This window comes from Lissotriton helveticus, chromosome 5_1 (genome assembly GCF_964261635.1).
Source record: "Lissotriton helveticus chromosome 5_1, aLisHel1.1, whole genome shotgun sequence".
Lineage (NCBI taxonomy): Eukaryota > Metazoa > Chordata > Amphibia > Caudata > Salamandridae > Lissotriton > Lissotriton helveticus.
In genome coordinates, this window is record NC_136065.1 from 691,461,856 (window position 1) to 691,476,494 (window position 14,639).

At 44.0% G+C, this 14,639-nt stretch overlaps 1 protein-coding gene across 2 annotated transcripts in view; it reads left to right on the top strand.

The window, feature by feature from the left end:
* The first annotated feature begins 446 nt into the window (after nucleotides 1-446).
* Nucleotides 447-14,639, top strand: part of MCU (mitochondrial calcium uniporter) — a 786,648-nt gene continuing 772,455 nt past the window's right edge. For both annotated transcript variants that reach the window (XM_078643082.1, XM_078643083.1), the window contains exon 1: nucleotides 447-614. In XM_078643082.1, the coding sequence (XP_078499208.1) occupies nucleotides 477-614 (138 nt within the window). In that variant the 5' untranslated portion in view covers nucleotides 447-476. The remainder of the gene's footprint in view (nucleotides 615-14,639) is intronic.

The window sequence follows — 14,639 nt, forward strand, 5'->3', positions numbered from 1 at the left end:
CTCTTGCTTGGTGTCACTATTACCCGTGCTGTAACGTGAGCAGTACCATGACGTGATTATAACGTCGGTATTTTATTATGAATGACAGTGAAGGCTTCTGCTGCGTGTTCTATAGTAGACGGGGGACACCCTACCCTGACAGGCCGACCAGGCAAGGATGCCTGAGACGTCGGGACCGGTACAGTCCTGCTGAGCACTGCAGAAAACTCAACCTTGGAAGCTCTCAGCTCCTCAGCCTTGAGCCTGCCCATAATATACTGTAACGGGCGTGACAAGCGAGCATACTGGAGAACAAGCACCTCCCTCTTGGGTTCCGCCCTTCCATCTTCCCCATCGACCCAAGACGCCTACTCGACCCCGCCTCTACAGCCCTCAGATTGGCCACCACCTAGTTTGAGCGGCGTGCCCTGGCCACGCCCTTCCATTAACCCCACTGCGCCGCGTTGCTTGACTGGGCGAGCGCTTCCAGTTGAGAGATGGCGGCTGCTGCAGGTAGATCGCGGCTCCTACTGCTCACCGGCAGGAGTCACACACATGGGGGCTGCGGCGGCGGGGCAGCGCTGGTGGCGGCCGGCTTCCCAGGGCTGGGCGTCAGGCAGCGGCAGCACAGGACGGTGAGTGAGGCCAAGGAAGCCTGCAGGCACAGGGTCTGTGGGGAGGGAGTTGACAGAAACCCTGGCCCCACCCCTGGATGTTCAAGCGGTAAAAGCCTCCAGGTGCTCACGAATCGTGGGGGGGCTTAAGGATGGGCCTGCCTGAGGTCCACCGAGTGCCCCCCTCCCTGCAAAGAAAAAAAATATCCCCTCAAGTTTAGTAATGTCAACAAATCTTTTTCACTGTCGTTTTCCTTGCGCTTTTAATACTGAATGTAATATTGTCGAGCAGCATTGGTCTGTGTTACACAAAATGCCTTATAACTGAGTTCTATGATATTGACGTACTTGATTGATTTTACCAGTTCAGAAAATTAAAAAAGGTTCGTTTCTTTTCCATACTGTGTTAAACGAATATCATTATTTCGAATGTCAGTAACACGTTGGCCGAGCTCAGTAGACAACAGACCACTGACGTGCTAGTTTTTTGGGCTGAATGTTTATAATGGGCACTTTTTTAATATTATTACGGCCTTTTTGGATTCCCACAGGAATCTAAGTGGCCCAGAGACTGGCGAAGAAGTCAAGACTGCCTCTCGCCTGCTGCACCACCGGCCGGGCAGGAGCTCCCGGGAGGGGGTGTGGAGCGTGTCAGAGCCTTCCTGTAGGGGAGGGGCAGAGGAGTGGTGGTTCCAGTGTGTAAAGTGTACTACAAGGCCCCGCCCTTGAAATGTCAATAATGTAATGATGTGCCTGCTTTGTGGGGCCGCCCCGATGATGAAACCTGAGCCATTGACGGTTGACTGGTTGTTGATTAGCTTCTCCAACTGGAATGCGCTATAGAGCTTTGATCGAAAGTACATGATCCCCCTCTCTGGTGAGCTCTTACGGGACTGCCTGTTGTTTTTTGGTTGACCTTGACTGGATGAAAGGGTGGGATGGCAGTACCTGGATTTGAACCCGTCACATTCATATCGTCACTAAGAACGATGTTGGTTCTAGCCTAAAGAGTCGATGCTTGGAATGTCAACGTCATGCGCGTAGAGCGACCGCCCTCATTTAAAAATGTGCCACAAACTCACCCTTAATTTTGCCACACGCCCCTGTCGCACATATCACTACATAACGAGTAACAGATGAGGGGCTGTGGTTTAAAGTTTCTGCGTGAAGCTCCGGCGGCATGTGTGGTGTTGCAGTCGGACACTGCCGCACATTTCAAATACTGTTCCATTGGACTTGATGGCAGGGTAAAACTCTCCCAGAGCACAGACTGCATTACAAGTCCTTCAGTAACCCGTAATCAGAAGTTGATGGATCCTTTAGTAGGCTCAACATCCTGTGATTATGGGCAAATTACCTAATCTCCCGGTGCCTCCCAAAAATGAATGTATCCTTGTGTAACATAATTGGTGCTCGTGTAAAGTGCTCCATTACCTTCGAGTCGAATTCAAGCTATATAAAACTGCAAAAAAAAAACTATAGCAGGAGCCTTCGTATACGACCAGACCTTTCCCAAGTGCCTCTCGTGGCTCCAAGCCTATCGTGTGTCTGACGGGAAGAGAGCGATGGGCGGCGATCGCAGCGTTCTCTCCGCATGCCAGCCTCTTGCAAGGTGTCGTCAGGGTTAATGTTTCTATGGTGCATTTTTTTCAGAAAGGGATTCCACTCGGGGCAGGCGGGGTAGGCGAGCCGTGCAGCGGCTTTCTTATTCAGCGTAAGAGGCGCGCGTGCACTCCCTGGCATTCCAAGGTCCATGTGTGCTGCCCCGGCAGTCCAGCATCTGCGAGAGGGTGGGGTTACACCCGAGTGTCTCGGGGGGCTTCAGTGGGCGGTGTGAGACGGGGGCAAGCGTAGCCTCCAGTATGTTAAAGGAGTACGACTGTGCCAGGGGAAGCGTGTGCAACCCCTAGCTCTAGTGAGAAACAGATGCAAACATAGATAGAAAGGAGGAAGTCTCAGTACTATTTCTGTGTGGGTGGGAGTGCATATGCAGTTTGAGAGATTACTAACTGCAAACTGATATGTATTGTAGCGATGGAGCAGTGTGTCTCTACTCTCATAACAACCGGGGTTGTTTTCAGTTTATAGCAGCAGCCAGGAAAAACTGTCTATTACCTATTGTATTGTTATTATTTTGACGCAGGAGTTTACATTGTCAAGCAGTATTTAGACAACCAGTAGCAGTAATACTTTTGGATTTAATATTATTGAGTGGTTCTCAATAAAGATGATTTTAGACTACGTTTCTTACCTACTCTTCATTAAAGCTGTTAAGGAAGGCCTTCTAATTACCGTCACAGCTTGCATTGGTGTTGCTGCTTTTAGCCAGTTATTGGTTTATTGTATTGACTCATTAACCTCCTTCGGTTTGTGTACAGTTCTTTCAATTTTTTTTCCTTAGCCATTGCCAGGTTTTGAAGTCTTCTACCGTGATATTGTTCTTCGTTGCAGTGAAACTGTAAAATTGAGTATCACACACATTGCCTATCTGCCACACTTACAGATCGCTAAATGTAGTTTTAATTGACTGTTCGATCTGGGCAAAACAACATAAATGAACATAGAAGCTATCGTTCGCAGTTCAGCAACATCCCCTAGCCTTAAGCTTGAGTATACATACGTCCAAACATTGAAGAACTTGTAATTGCAAAGTAAATTCTTGGTTCATCTCAGTTTTTCACTGTTAAGCACCCAAAAATTCAACTTGCTTTTTTGTGTGGTCCTGTTCCTTGAGACGTGGAGCTTGTTGATAAAGCATCTTTTCTCCTAGAAACCTTGTAGTAAAAAAATACAGAGTTCCTTACCCTGCACTCTAAGCTATCTCCCACCATGGGATTACTCATTAACTTCAGTGCAGGGAATTCTCAGATAATGTCAACACTGAAGCATTGAGATAGATATATATACTTCTGCCCCAAAGTCTCTCTCTATATACTTTACGATATGTGGCCTGTTGTTGCCTCAGTCGGGGTCACAGATGACATTTTGTAATGAAATCGGGAGCATACAGAAATCAGCAAGGGCCCAGTAATGCAGTTGCAATACTGTTGGAAGTAAAATTTTGGAATATGTGCTGTTGAAGCTGCTGCCTTAGTCTAATTGTCCATATAGAGTTTACATTTCAACAATGGAGAGCCAAGGATCACTAGGGACCTGGGGTAATAACTATATCAAAAACACACTGGTCCCTATTAACAATACTTTAGATGCAAAGAACCAAATTGTGAATACAATTTATTCAAAGAAGTTTATGAAAAACAATTTCAAGATGCATAGCTGCACAGTGGTTATTGGTGCACAATAAACGTGCTCGGTGCTTTCTTTAGAGTTGATACACTCAAAAGATGAATAAATAGTGATCAACAAGTGTATCAACAAACACGAGCTGCACGACTCGTAGAGCAAATTCTCAGAAATCATATAGGGTACGTGGTTTTAAAGTAGACTGCATTACGATCCCAATAAAAATAAATGCATTTTATTCACCATTTAATTCTTTGCAACTGAAGTATTGTTACTGGGGACCAGTGTTTTTTGTTGTACACATAGATTTTAAGGCAAAGTACGTACCAGTTTAGGGTTGATATAATAATGGAGCTGTTTTGCAATTAATATTAATTTGTCTCTCTAGGACAAGGTTCACTGGTATTAAATATGCAATTCTTTAAGTTGCTGACCAAGACGCCTGAGGAAGGGACGGCTAGCGATTCCTTCAGAAGTTCATAATATCAAGTGTGATTCCTGGCATTATGGTTAGTGGGATTGAGGGGTCCATGGCAGAAGTTGGGGTTCTGGCTCAAGCAGGGCTAAACAGGAGAGTTGCCATATGTTCTCTCCCCAGCAATAGTTCACCCTAAGTGCTCGGAATAAGAAGACAACTGTAGACACTTGACAGTCAGACAGAGGGATATGCCAAGACCTTACGGATTGGGATAATAATTTACAAGATGAAGGCCAGTACCAATCAAACTCAAAGATTACCACCACAGTACTCAGCCAAAATAAATTACACAAGTGGCACCAATACTACTAAGTCCAAACCGTCTGTTGGGGTGCATGATCCTGCAGCCACCAGCGTGCCAAAACGTATCAGATAGTACAGATATGGCAGCATCATACGCAGCTCCACTAGTTGCAAATATGGGCCGTATATTTTATCAGTCTATTTCGGGATGCTGGTACAATCACATACACCAGGAACACTGGTCACATAAACTGGTAAATGAACATGAAGCTTGATGTACACACTTTTCTACTTCTCACCTTCCAAAATCACAAACGGAACTAACGGATATACTGACCAAGCACTGACTTTGTGAGTTATTTTAAACACCAGGATGCTGCAAAACCTTGGTGGGGAGAGAAGACCTTTGCTTAGAAGAAATTATTATCCATTAACTATAAGAGCAGCAAGCTTCGTATTTACAGAACAGTAGCGCATAAGGATCAAGATTTAGTAATGTGTGCTTTCTGTTGGGTTACATTTGTTAATTAACTGTGTCTTCTAGAGCTGTAATCAACTGAATAGCGCAGTGCTGAGTGGCTAACACGTGTTCTGGCATTATCTTACTTGCCAGCACAGAGCTTAAACGCATGCGTTACAACGGAATGCTTTTTTTCCTGCATAACCTTTTCCAGGAATATTCCTTTACCACGCAGATTTACATTGATTTTCGTTGTAAATTTATGCATGGTAAGGGCATACTCTTGGGAAAGGTTATACCCCTTCCCTGTACCCTTGCGTGTCCCCCACCGGCCCCCAAACCTTCGTCTAATTACCCCTGCCCTTAACCCTCAATAAAAAAAAAAAAATTCCCCTTCCCTCTTCACGTCGTCTCCGCTCCTTCATCTTCTTTGATGACGTCCTACGTCGTAAAAAGGAAGCAAACGTTTCTTTCCGTTTCCTCTCTAACGTCGCCGCTTGCCTCCACTTCGTCACTTAATTTTCGTTTTTTTGGGGGGGAGCGGGGAGACCCTACCCTTTTTATTCTCACGCTCTTTTTTTTTTTTTGTTGCCTTTATCACACATGCCTTTACTATGCATCTTGTAGTAAAGGTATGCGTGGTAAAGGCTTTCGTGGTAACCACGCATGCGTTCTAATGCATGCGTGGTAAAAGCTTGCGTGGAAACGGCCGCATTGTAGTGGCTGTTTCCCGGCACCCCTCCATTTGGGGAAAGTCGCAGGCATCTAGAACAGCAGATTTGTAGATGGTGGTTTGTATTTATCTAATGGAACAAAATGAACTGCTAATACATTTCCTTAATGATGCAGTACCTCATAGTTGAATGTATCAAGAGATAGTTCAAGGGTTCAGCAAAACTGTGAGTCGGTCCTTCCTCGAAATGGCCATTTCTTTTTTTAACGCTGTAAGATTTGCATCTCATTTAGCCTTAAGCTGCATCATCACAAGCGAAGTAAGTCGTTTTTGACAACATGCTATTGAAGAAGTGTGTTTATCATTTTTAGGTCTCGCCTGTCGATGCGCATGCGCATCGAGCTTGCGAGACTATTGCGGCTTAACCACTCTTTAAACAACAAGCAAGGAATCGTGGCGATTCCTTGCAGTGCCCGTGACTTTTAAGCTCAATGCGCATGTGCATTGAGCTTAAAAGCGCGTGCACATCAGTTCCCTCAGCCGCACTCCAGGCCCCTGCTGTTTTCACACCCTCTCCCCGCTCCGCCCCCTCCCCTGCCCGCCGTGTCGCATTTCTCCTCCCCCCTCCCCTTATCTGCCTTTCCCTCCGTCTTGATTTTTTTTTTTACCCGCTCCGCCCCCTCCCCTGCCCGCCGTGTTAGAACATGTACTATTTACTTTTTATATGAAAGGTATGCCAGATATTTGTACCGTAATCAGCCCTCCTCCAAAGACTTGTTTACAGTGCTGCCAGCCTATCACGTGCCCGCCACCTCAGACTTCAAGGAAAGGCTGCCGCTCCGCCGCCCGCCGCATCAGTCGTCAAAGGAATGCTCCCCACCCCCCGCCACAGCAAAGCTTTTTTCACTGCCGGTTTCACTGCCCCTCACTCACACCCCATCCCCATATGCTCCTTTCCCCCATCCCTCCCACTCGCTGGCTCCCTCGCCCCCCCCCACCAGGCTCTCAATACTTGTTTAGTTTCGCATTATGACACATTGCCATTATAGTGTATTTCTTGAAACTTATGCGCTGTAACCACCTCAGACTTCAAGGAAAGGCTGCCGCTCCGCCGCCCGCCGCATCAGTCGTCAAAGGAATGCTCCCCACCCCCCCGCCACAGCAAAGCTTTTTTCACTGCCGGTTTCACTGCCCCTCACTCACACCCCATCTGCTCCTTTCCCCCATCCCTCCCACTCGCTGGCTCCCTCGCCCCCCCCCCACCAGGCTCTCAATACTTGTTTAGTTTTGCATTATGACACATTGCCATTATAGTGTATTTCTTGAAACTTATGCGCTGTAAAGCACGCTCGCGCTCTAAGGATGTCTGAAGATCAACTCCGCCGTCAGTTTTCAGACTCCATTTGCCCCTTCTCGTCTTTAATTACACTGGTGCTGCTGTCGGCAAGCGTGCTTGAGCACTCACCCGGGGTATTTGTTCAGGTGTCCCAGTTCCGCAACTCCATTGTTGCTGGTGCCAGGATTGCGGGTCCGTGCTGCCCTGTCCTTCTCGAGTACAGGGGTGGGCAGAGGTTACTCTTCACTCAATCAAACAATTCTGTTGCAAAGAAACCCACGCCGCTTGCAATGGCGGGCCATGGCGGGGGTGCGAGCCCCTACGTATCCAAACAGTGTTGTCATCCCAAATCAATGAAAACAACACACCGTGGCCATACGATATCCTTATGTGTGATTCTTTATTGCAGTCACTCTACGTGTTTCGGAGCGGCTGCTCCTTGAAACCGAGTAATGTGAATGCACAAAAACAAAATGTTTAAATTAATCATGTGACACACCTCGGTGTCAACAGTGAAGACAGACTTTATAATGGTACAAACTTAACAATCGTAACAGTGGACGCTGTTGAGTATTCATTTTACATGGGGTATTGCAAGTGCGGTATACTGCGGGTCAAATAAGACTAACACGTGCAGTCCTAGTTTCATGCCCATTGCAGACTGCTTGTAATCAATTGACTGCTGTAAAGCTTTAGATCTTGAACAAAAAAATGTTTTGGGAACTCGCTAGTTCGCAAGACACGTAATACGTGTGTTTATCATGCCGCCCCCATGGGCTTATATTCACACACCCTCACCCTCACACACCCTCGCACCCCTGACCCTCTCTCACCCTCACTTACCCCCACCCACCCTCTCACCCTCACTTACCCCCTCACCCTCACACACCCTCTCACCCTCACACACCCTCTCACCCTCACACAACCTCTCACCCTCACACAACCTCTCACCCTCACACATCCTCTCACCCTCATACACCCTCTCACCCCTCGCCCTCATACACCCTCTCACCCCCTCACCCTCACACACCCTCTCACCCCATATACACTCTCACTCACCCTCACCCCCCTCACCCTCACACACCCTCACTCACCCTCACACCCTCACACACCCCACTCACCCCACTCTCACACACCCTCACCCTCAAACCCCCTCAACCTAACACCCCCTCATCCTCCCTCACTCACCCTCAAACACCCTCACTCACCCTCACACCCCCCTCACCCTTACACCCCCTCTCGCCCCCCTCACCCTCACACCCCCGCTCACCCTCACACACCCCCTGACCCTCGCACCCCTGACCCTCTCCCACCCTCTCACCCTCACTTACCCCCTCACCCTCACTTACCCCCTCACCCTCACTTACCCCCTCACCCTCACTTACCCCCTCACCCTCACTTACCCCCTCACCCTCACACACCCGCTCACCCTCACCCACCCTCTCACCCTCACTTACCCCCTCACCCTCACACCCCCTCTCACCTTCACACACCCCCTCACCCACCCTCGCACCCCTGACCCTCGCTCACCCTCTCACCTTTCAAGCTTACAAGCTTTATTACAAATCACAAAAAGATGTTAATTTTTCACTTCTGTTCTTGGATTTTCTAAACAATAAAAAACACTGAACATAATCTTCACAAAAGTTATTTACAAAACTTAAAGCTATTGACATTACAAATTAAATAAATTATTTAAGTATTAATTATTTAAAAAAATTAAAAGCCATTGTTATTTGTACTATCAATACATCTAAGTCACGTAAATACAAAACATGTTGCATTACAAATGCTATAGGTGTCACATTTGCGAAAGTTATAACTATTGGCATTGTAAATGACAAAGCTATTATTTTAGCTATTTTAAAAAACAACACATAAATAAAAAAATAACATTTATAAGACCAATAGCTCAAACTTTCCTAATGCGAGACCTATTGCATTTCCAATGCTTGTTGAGGTTTGTAAACAGTTCATTCCTAGATTCTCTTCTCTGATAATTGAGATAAATTTGACCTTTTTGGGAGACGGGCATTTTTATTGGGTGAAAGAGGTGTTGAGCATTTTCAGGCTGATGTTAGCTAAAGAAGCATCGCTGTTCTTTATTTTCTGCCATGCATGCATTCTCAATAAGAGACTATAGTTTATGGGATAACCATGTCAAAAAAATGATACAGTAATAGAAGATGTAATTGGATGATGCATGAATAGTCAAAACTGAAACACGACCAGCTTATAGCTTTAAAGCGGAAGCCCGACAAATTTTGACGAGGCGGGTGCTTGGTAGACACACTCAACATAATAGAGAAAGTGATTCATTCAGCAAGTTGAAGATTTTGTTGCCTACAGTTAAAGTATGAACCCCCGCAAGGCCAGATCAGCCTTTCTTTTTTGCCAGCTGATGAAGTAAGTATCTTTACATTTCATACAATACGCTTAAAGGAGTCCCTAAACAAAACTATTACATGGGGTACTGTATACAGTATTATGATCGATTTATTGTAGGCAAGAGAGATGCAGAAACAAATTTATTTTTGAAGAGTAAGCAGGAAGAGTTTCCTAAGCTGTACCTAAGAAGCAGGAGAATTCCCCATAGGAGAGAGAAGTGGGTGCTGTGAGTGTGCAGGAAAAATTGGTTATTTTTCGAGGTGGGTTTTGGTTAAACCTTTGTGCCTCATCAGAATCCTGAGAAGATGTGATAGCCTCTCAAAGGAGTAGCTGGAAAATTAAAGCCCCTCCCACTTGAAATATACCTTTAATAAGACCGAGCGTGCAAAACGTGTGGATGCGACCCTACTAATAAGCGTTCTTTTCACCCTCCTATTTATCCATTCCCCTGTCCATACCTCCACCTTTCGACATACCTACCCATTGCCCCATCCATCCACCTTTTCCCCATCCACCTATCAATGTTCATGTATTCATCTGTTTTTTAACCATGCATCCATTCACTCTGCATCTGGGCATTCTTCCATACTTCCAGCCATTCACACTTTTTACCAGCCAATCCTTTAACTCTTCCATCCACTCATTCTTGTAACCTTTTTCTCCTCCATCTCTCCTTTCCTATTTCCTTCCTGTCACCCTTCCTTTTTCTTTCTGTTGTTTTCACTGTGCATCTAGCTATCCTTGTCTCTTTTCTGTACTTTTTCTTTCATGCTCATTGTTTTCCAATGTGTTCCTCTCTCTGCATTTCCCACTATTTAATTGTTGTTCATTGTGTTCCCATCCCTCAGCATGTCCACTGAAGCCCCACAACACTCTCTCATGGTAATTCTTAGCAGTGCCATGTGTCCGCATTTTGTCTGCAGACGGAAGAGACCCATAAACAATGAATGTTTCTGTGGACCTCCAGCTTATCAGGTCCAGTTGGAGCCCCCTATTCAGCTGCTAAAGTAGGGGGTTCCCTGCGCCACAGTATCCCCTAATTAGGAAAATTCAATAACATGGGAGCATGAAATATCTCTAGGACTTTTTACAGCGCTTACATACTCTAGACATTCAGTAATTCATGACTGTTCGCGTCACTGTAATACGTTTTTCCTAATAAATGTGCACTAGAAAAATGTGCATGTTAAAATAAGTTTCATCTGATCCCTTTAACAGTGTGCCTCAAGAAAATAAAAATGTTCTTGCGTGTCATGCTTAGATGTCACTGGCATCATAACATTCCCTTAGTTGCATATTACTAAAAGAAACCAGAGTACCCAAATCAGTTTCTTGCTGATGGTTGTCTGTGGCAAAAAATATAATATTTTATGTTGCTTAACTTATTTAGTTGAGCGTCCTAGACCAGCATTGAGAGAGAAGATTATAAAGATTTTGTGTTGGACTTCAACTATCGACAATACATCATTTAGAGCTTCTGTCACTAGTAATATCCTTGAACCTGGATACGGCAATATTTTTTTTACCAGAACTCCTAACATTTCTGATTGAATGGATCTAAAATGTAGCAGTCCACGTGGCTAGACCAAGCAACTCCCACATTTACTCCCATTTGAAGCTTTACTAGTCCACCATTGAAAGACAAGCAACTAAGGAATTGGTGTTTATTCCTCAAAGCACAGTCAGAAATTGACCCTTCTTTCAGACTTCAAAATGGAAGCTGTGAGTTCGGACAACAATCATACGGCAATTTTAACATATCTCTATTCGTTCACCTTACAAGTTAGTTTTGTCATAGGTGGAATAATGGCTGTTTAACAGATATTGGCACTTTAATAACTACTGCTTGTTCTCACTGTAAAACACCCTGAAACATGGTTGGTGTTTTATATAACCGTTCAATTGACATCTGGGTATTCAGCAACTGTTGTAGCTGAAACATAACATATAGTGTAATAGACTAATATGAAGACCGCATCAATTTTATCTGCCGTCTAAACTAGCAGATAACGTAGTCTGCTATTTTCTCCCCACTCGCCAAATCGCCGTGGGTTTTAACAGAAGTGTATTTATGTAGCATATTAAATTTTTGCCTTATTCATTCTTGACTGTGAGAAACAAACACACATACACTACTTTCTGATCTACTTCCACCAGCAGCTAATATTGGCCCACTGAGCTCCATCTGAACCAATCCACATCACTTGGAGAAGTTGTGTACCCTCGTGTCAACATTAAAAAATGAAGTTTGCTTTAAACAGTACCCCACGTTTGTACCGAGTGTGGAGTCAGGAGCCTTGATTTGAAGCCTGCAAAACAAATTGGCACTCAAAATTCCATGTCTGTTTGCAGTGAAAGCACAGCAGTGTAATTGGTTTCAGCTACAGATTCCCATTTGCACTTGCAATGATACAGCAACAGATTATGATGGGCCACCGAACTAAAGTGCAAATTTCGAGAAAAATCATATAGTTAAATATCGCCAGTTGTGTTGTAGATCGTTTTCTTCGCCTGTTGTGCACGTCTACCCCTAACCTAACGAGGTCTTTCTTACTTGACAGACACAATAGTTACTCTACTTTGTTTGAAATTAGAGTTTATGCATTCATTCCAGTTGAAAAGGATAACTGTGATCCTACAATCGCATTAGGTATCCGACCAAGAGTCTGGTGGTTTTATTTTTACGGTCAGTGATGGGAGTGGTGAGCTGATTGGCTGTAATTTAGTTTGAGAGTGCATGCCCGCACAGAGATAATTTTAACACCACGTGTGGGTCTATAGATCAATATAAGATGGTGGAATCTGAAGCAATTCTTGGTTTCAGTGAAGTTCTTTATGTTCTTGTCGTGTCTGGGCAACAAGTATTTTCTAAACACCCCAGGTTCACTGACAACATACACAGGCTTTTGATGGTGAGAACTGGGTTCCGAAGTCCCAGAGTATTTTTGTTTGGCTGTAGTAATACTTGGTCTTTCTTAGTCCAGATTCTTTGATGTTTTTCTCTTCTGCAGTGCAAGAGCAGAAGAGGTCCCACAAAGACACTCCACTTTCTTTACCATTAGTGTTCTTTGGTTATTGTGAGGACACATCCGGGTTAGAACTATTATGCTACATACCTTTAAAATATATTAGTTGCCTAAATAATCTAAATGAAGCTTTTCACTTTATTGATTTATACATTGTTAAAATGCTTTGTACAAGTGGTATGTGAATCTGTCTCGTTTAAGAAGCTACGCGTTAAGTACCAAAACTTCAAAAAATAAATATATATATTAATGCAATACACTTTTGTACACAAATATGACTCCTTGCTTGTAGGTTTATCTACACCCAATTGTCCGCTTTTTACAGCATCACGCCTGTAGTTGAAAGTGTTTTAATTTTCTTTCCAGCAAGATGAAAGCAGATTTATGTGATTTGTAGCAGCATTAAATTGCACAAATCTCTGTATCTGGTCCCACTACCTTCCTGATCAACCATGACTGCTCATGTCGCAGGACATATCTGTTAGGTTTGTCCTCAATGAACACACAAATTGTAATTTCGTGTCTTTTTTGCTTAATTCAAATCTATCTTCTTCTCATTGATGTACAGCGTCCTTAATGGTAATGTTCTAAAATGCAGATCCATGAATTACAAAAAAGTTGGTCACCTTCGGGCCCTGTGGTCACTCTGTAGAGTAGTAACTAGTTACACATTATTATGGACACGTACAGTTAGATCAGGGGGCTCGAACCTTTTCTCTAATAAAAGCTACTTTTGTTCAATGAATATAATTGTGAGCTTCTACTACTAGTTTTGCAATAGGGGCCACATCTCACAAGATTACCACAGTGGCCACCCTATGCAAGATCACCAGCAGTGATCATCACTGCATCAGGAGGGTTGTCAGCTGTAATGTTAAAAATAAAACGCTTTGTCAATTTAGAATGCCTTTAATGGGTAATGCATAACAGCCATAGCTACAATAATATTGTTAGTATTACGTTCCTAACTGCCACATGATTTCACTCAAATATCAGCTTTAAATATATTTTGCAAACTCACCTATTTTCCTCCAAATATCATTTTTTTCCCCTGAAAATACAATTTCGATGCAAATACACACTTTAAAATTTGGCTTCCAAATAATAATTCAACCAAGCAAACGTTTGAAATTTAGTTGACTGGACTGCACAAAGGAGGGGTACATTAAGTTAGCTGGAGAGCTACCTGTAGCTCATGAGCTACTCGTTGGAGAAGCCTGATGCTTTAGAAGAGGCAGTGCTGGAAGTATGGATTATGGCTGACACAATTTACACTGCATGATAATCCACCCTCTTCCAAAGAATTGTTGGCATCTTTTACTTTTTACATTGGTCGCCAAAAGATCTCATGGGGGAATTTTTTCATTTTGAAGAAGTTTTCATTTTTAGGTCGAGCCCGGGCAACACATGTACTGCTCTGCGAAGCATGCTGTATTAAGGTACTTGATGCTCCACCCATCTTTTCAGTTGGATCCTGTTACTGTCTTTTCTAAGTGATTGTTTTTGATTCCTGAATAGGCTTAGTAGTCCCTCCTTAATCCCCCATTGTACACATTTGTAACCTCCCATCAGTACTGTCCCTTTTACTTGAGTTGTTACTCATTATGTTTTAGTCTATGAGCACTACTTTCTTGAATGATTTCTCCTATTCCACCCATGGCATACTTTCCTGTAACGCAGCAAGGCGCCCGCTTTTATATATTTTTTTTAGTAATGGCGGACGCGTCACATTTACAAAACTAGCTTGTTTAGTAATGGCGAACGTGTCATATTTAAAAAAAAAAAACAGCTTGCACCTTTTCATCGACATTTTAATTTTTATGGCAGTGTGGTCTGCATTAACTATTAAAGCTGAACTCTTTTCTTTCTTTACGTTGCCAGCGCGATCTGGTTTGGCTATAGGGGCCGCGCTCCTTTCTTTATTTACCTTGCCAGCACTGTCCGATTTAACTAGAGGATGCACTCCTTTATTTATTTACATTGCCAGCGAGGTCTGCTTTAACTATAGCGGCCACCATCTTTTCTTTTTATCGGAGTTCTAGCCATTAGCGGCCGCACACCTGAGGAGGGGTGGCGCGCATCTTGCTCATAGAGGTGTTTTTCCGCCAGTTGTTTTGCTGTACTATACAGGGAAGTCATTGAGCCGTTTCATTGCACAAGGTAACATTCTTTTTTTAGTCATCTCACCCATAGCTCATC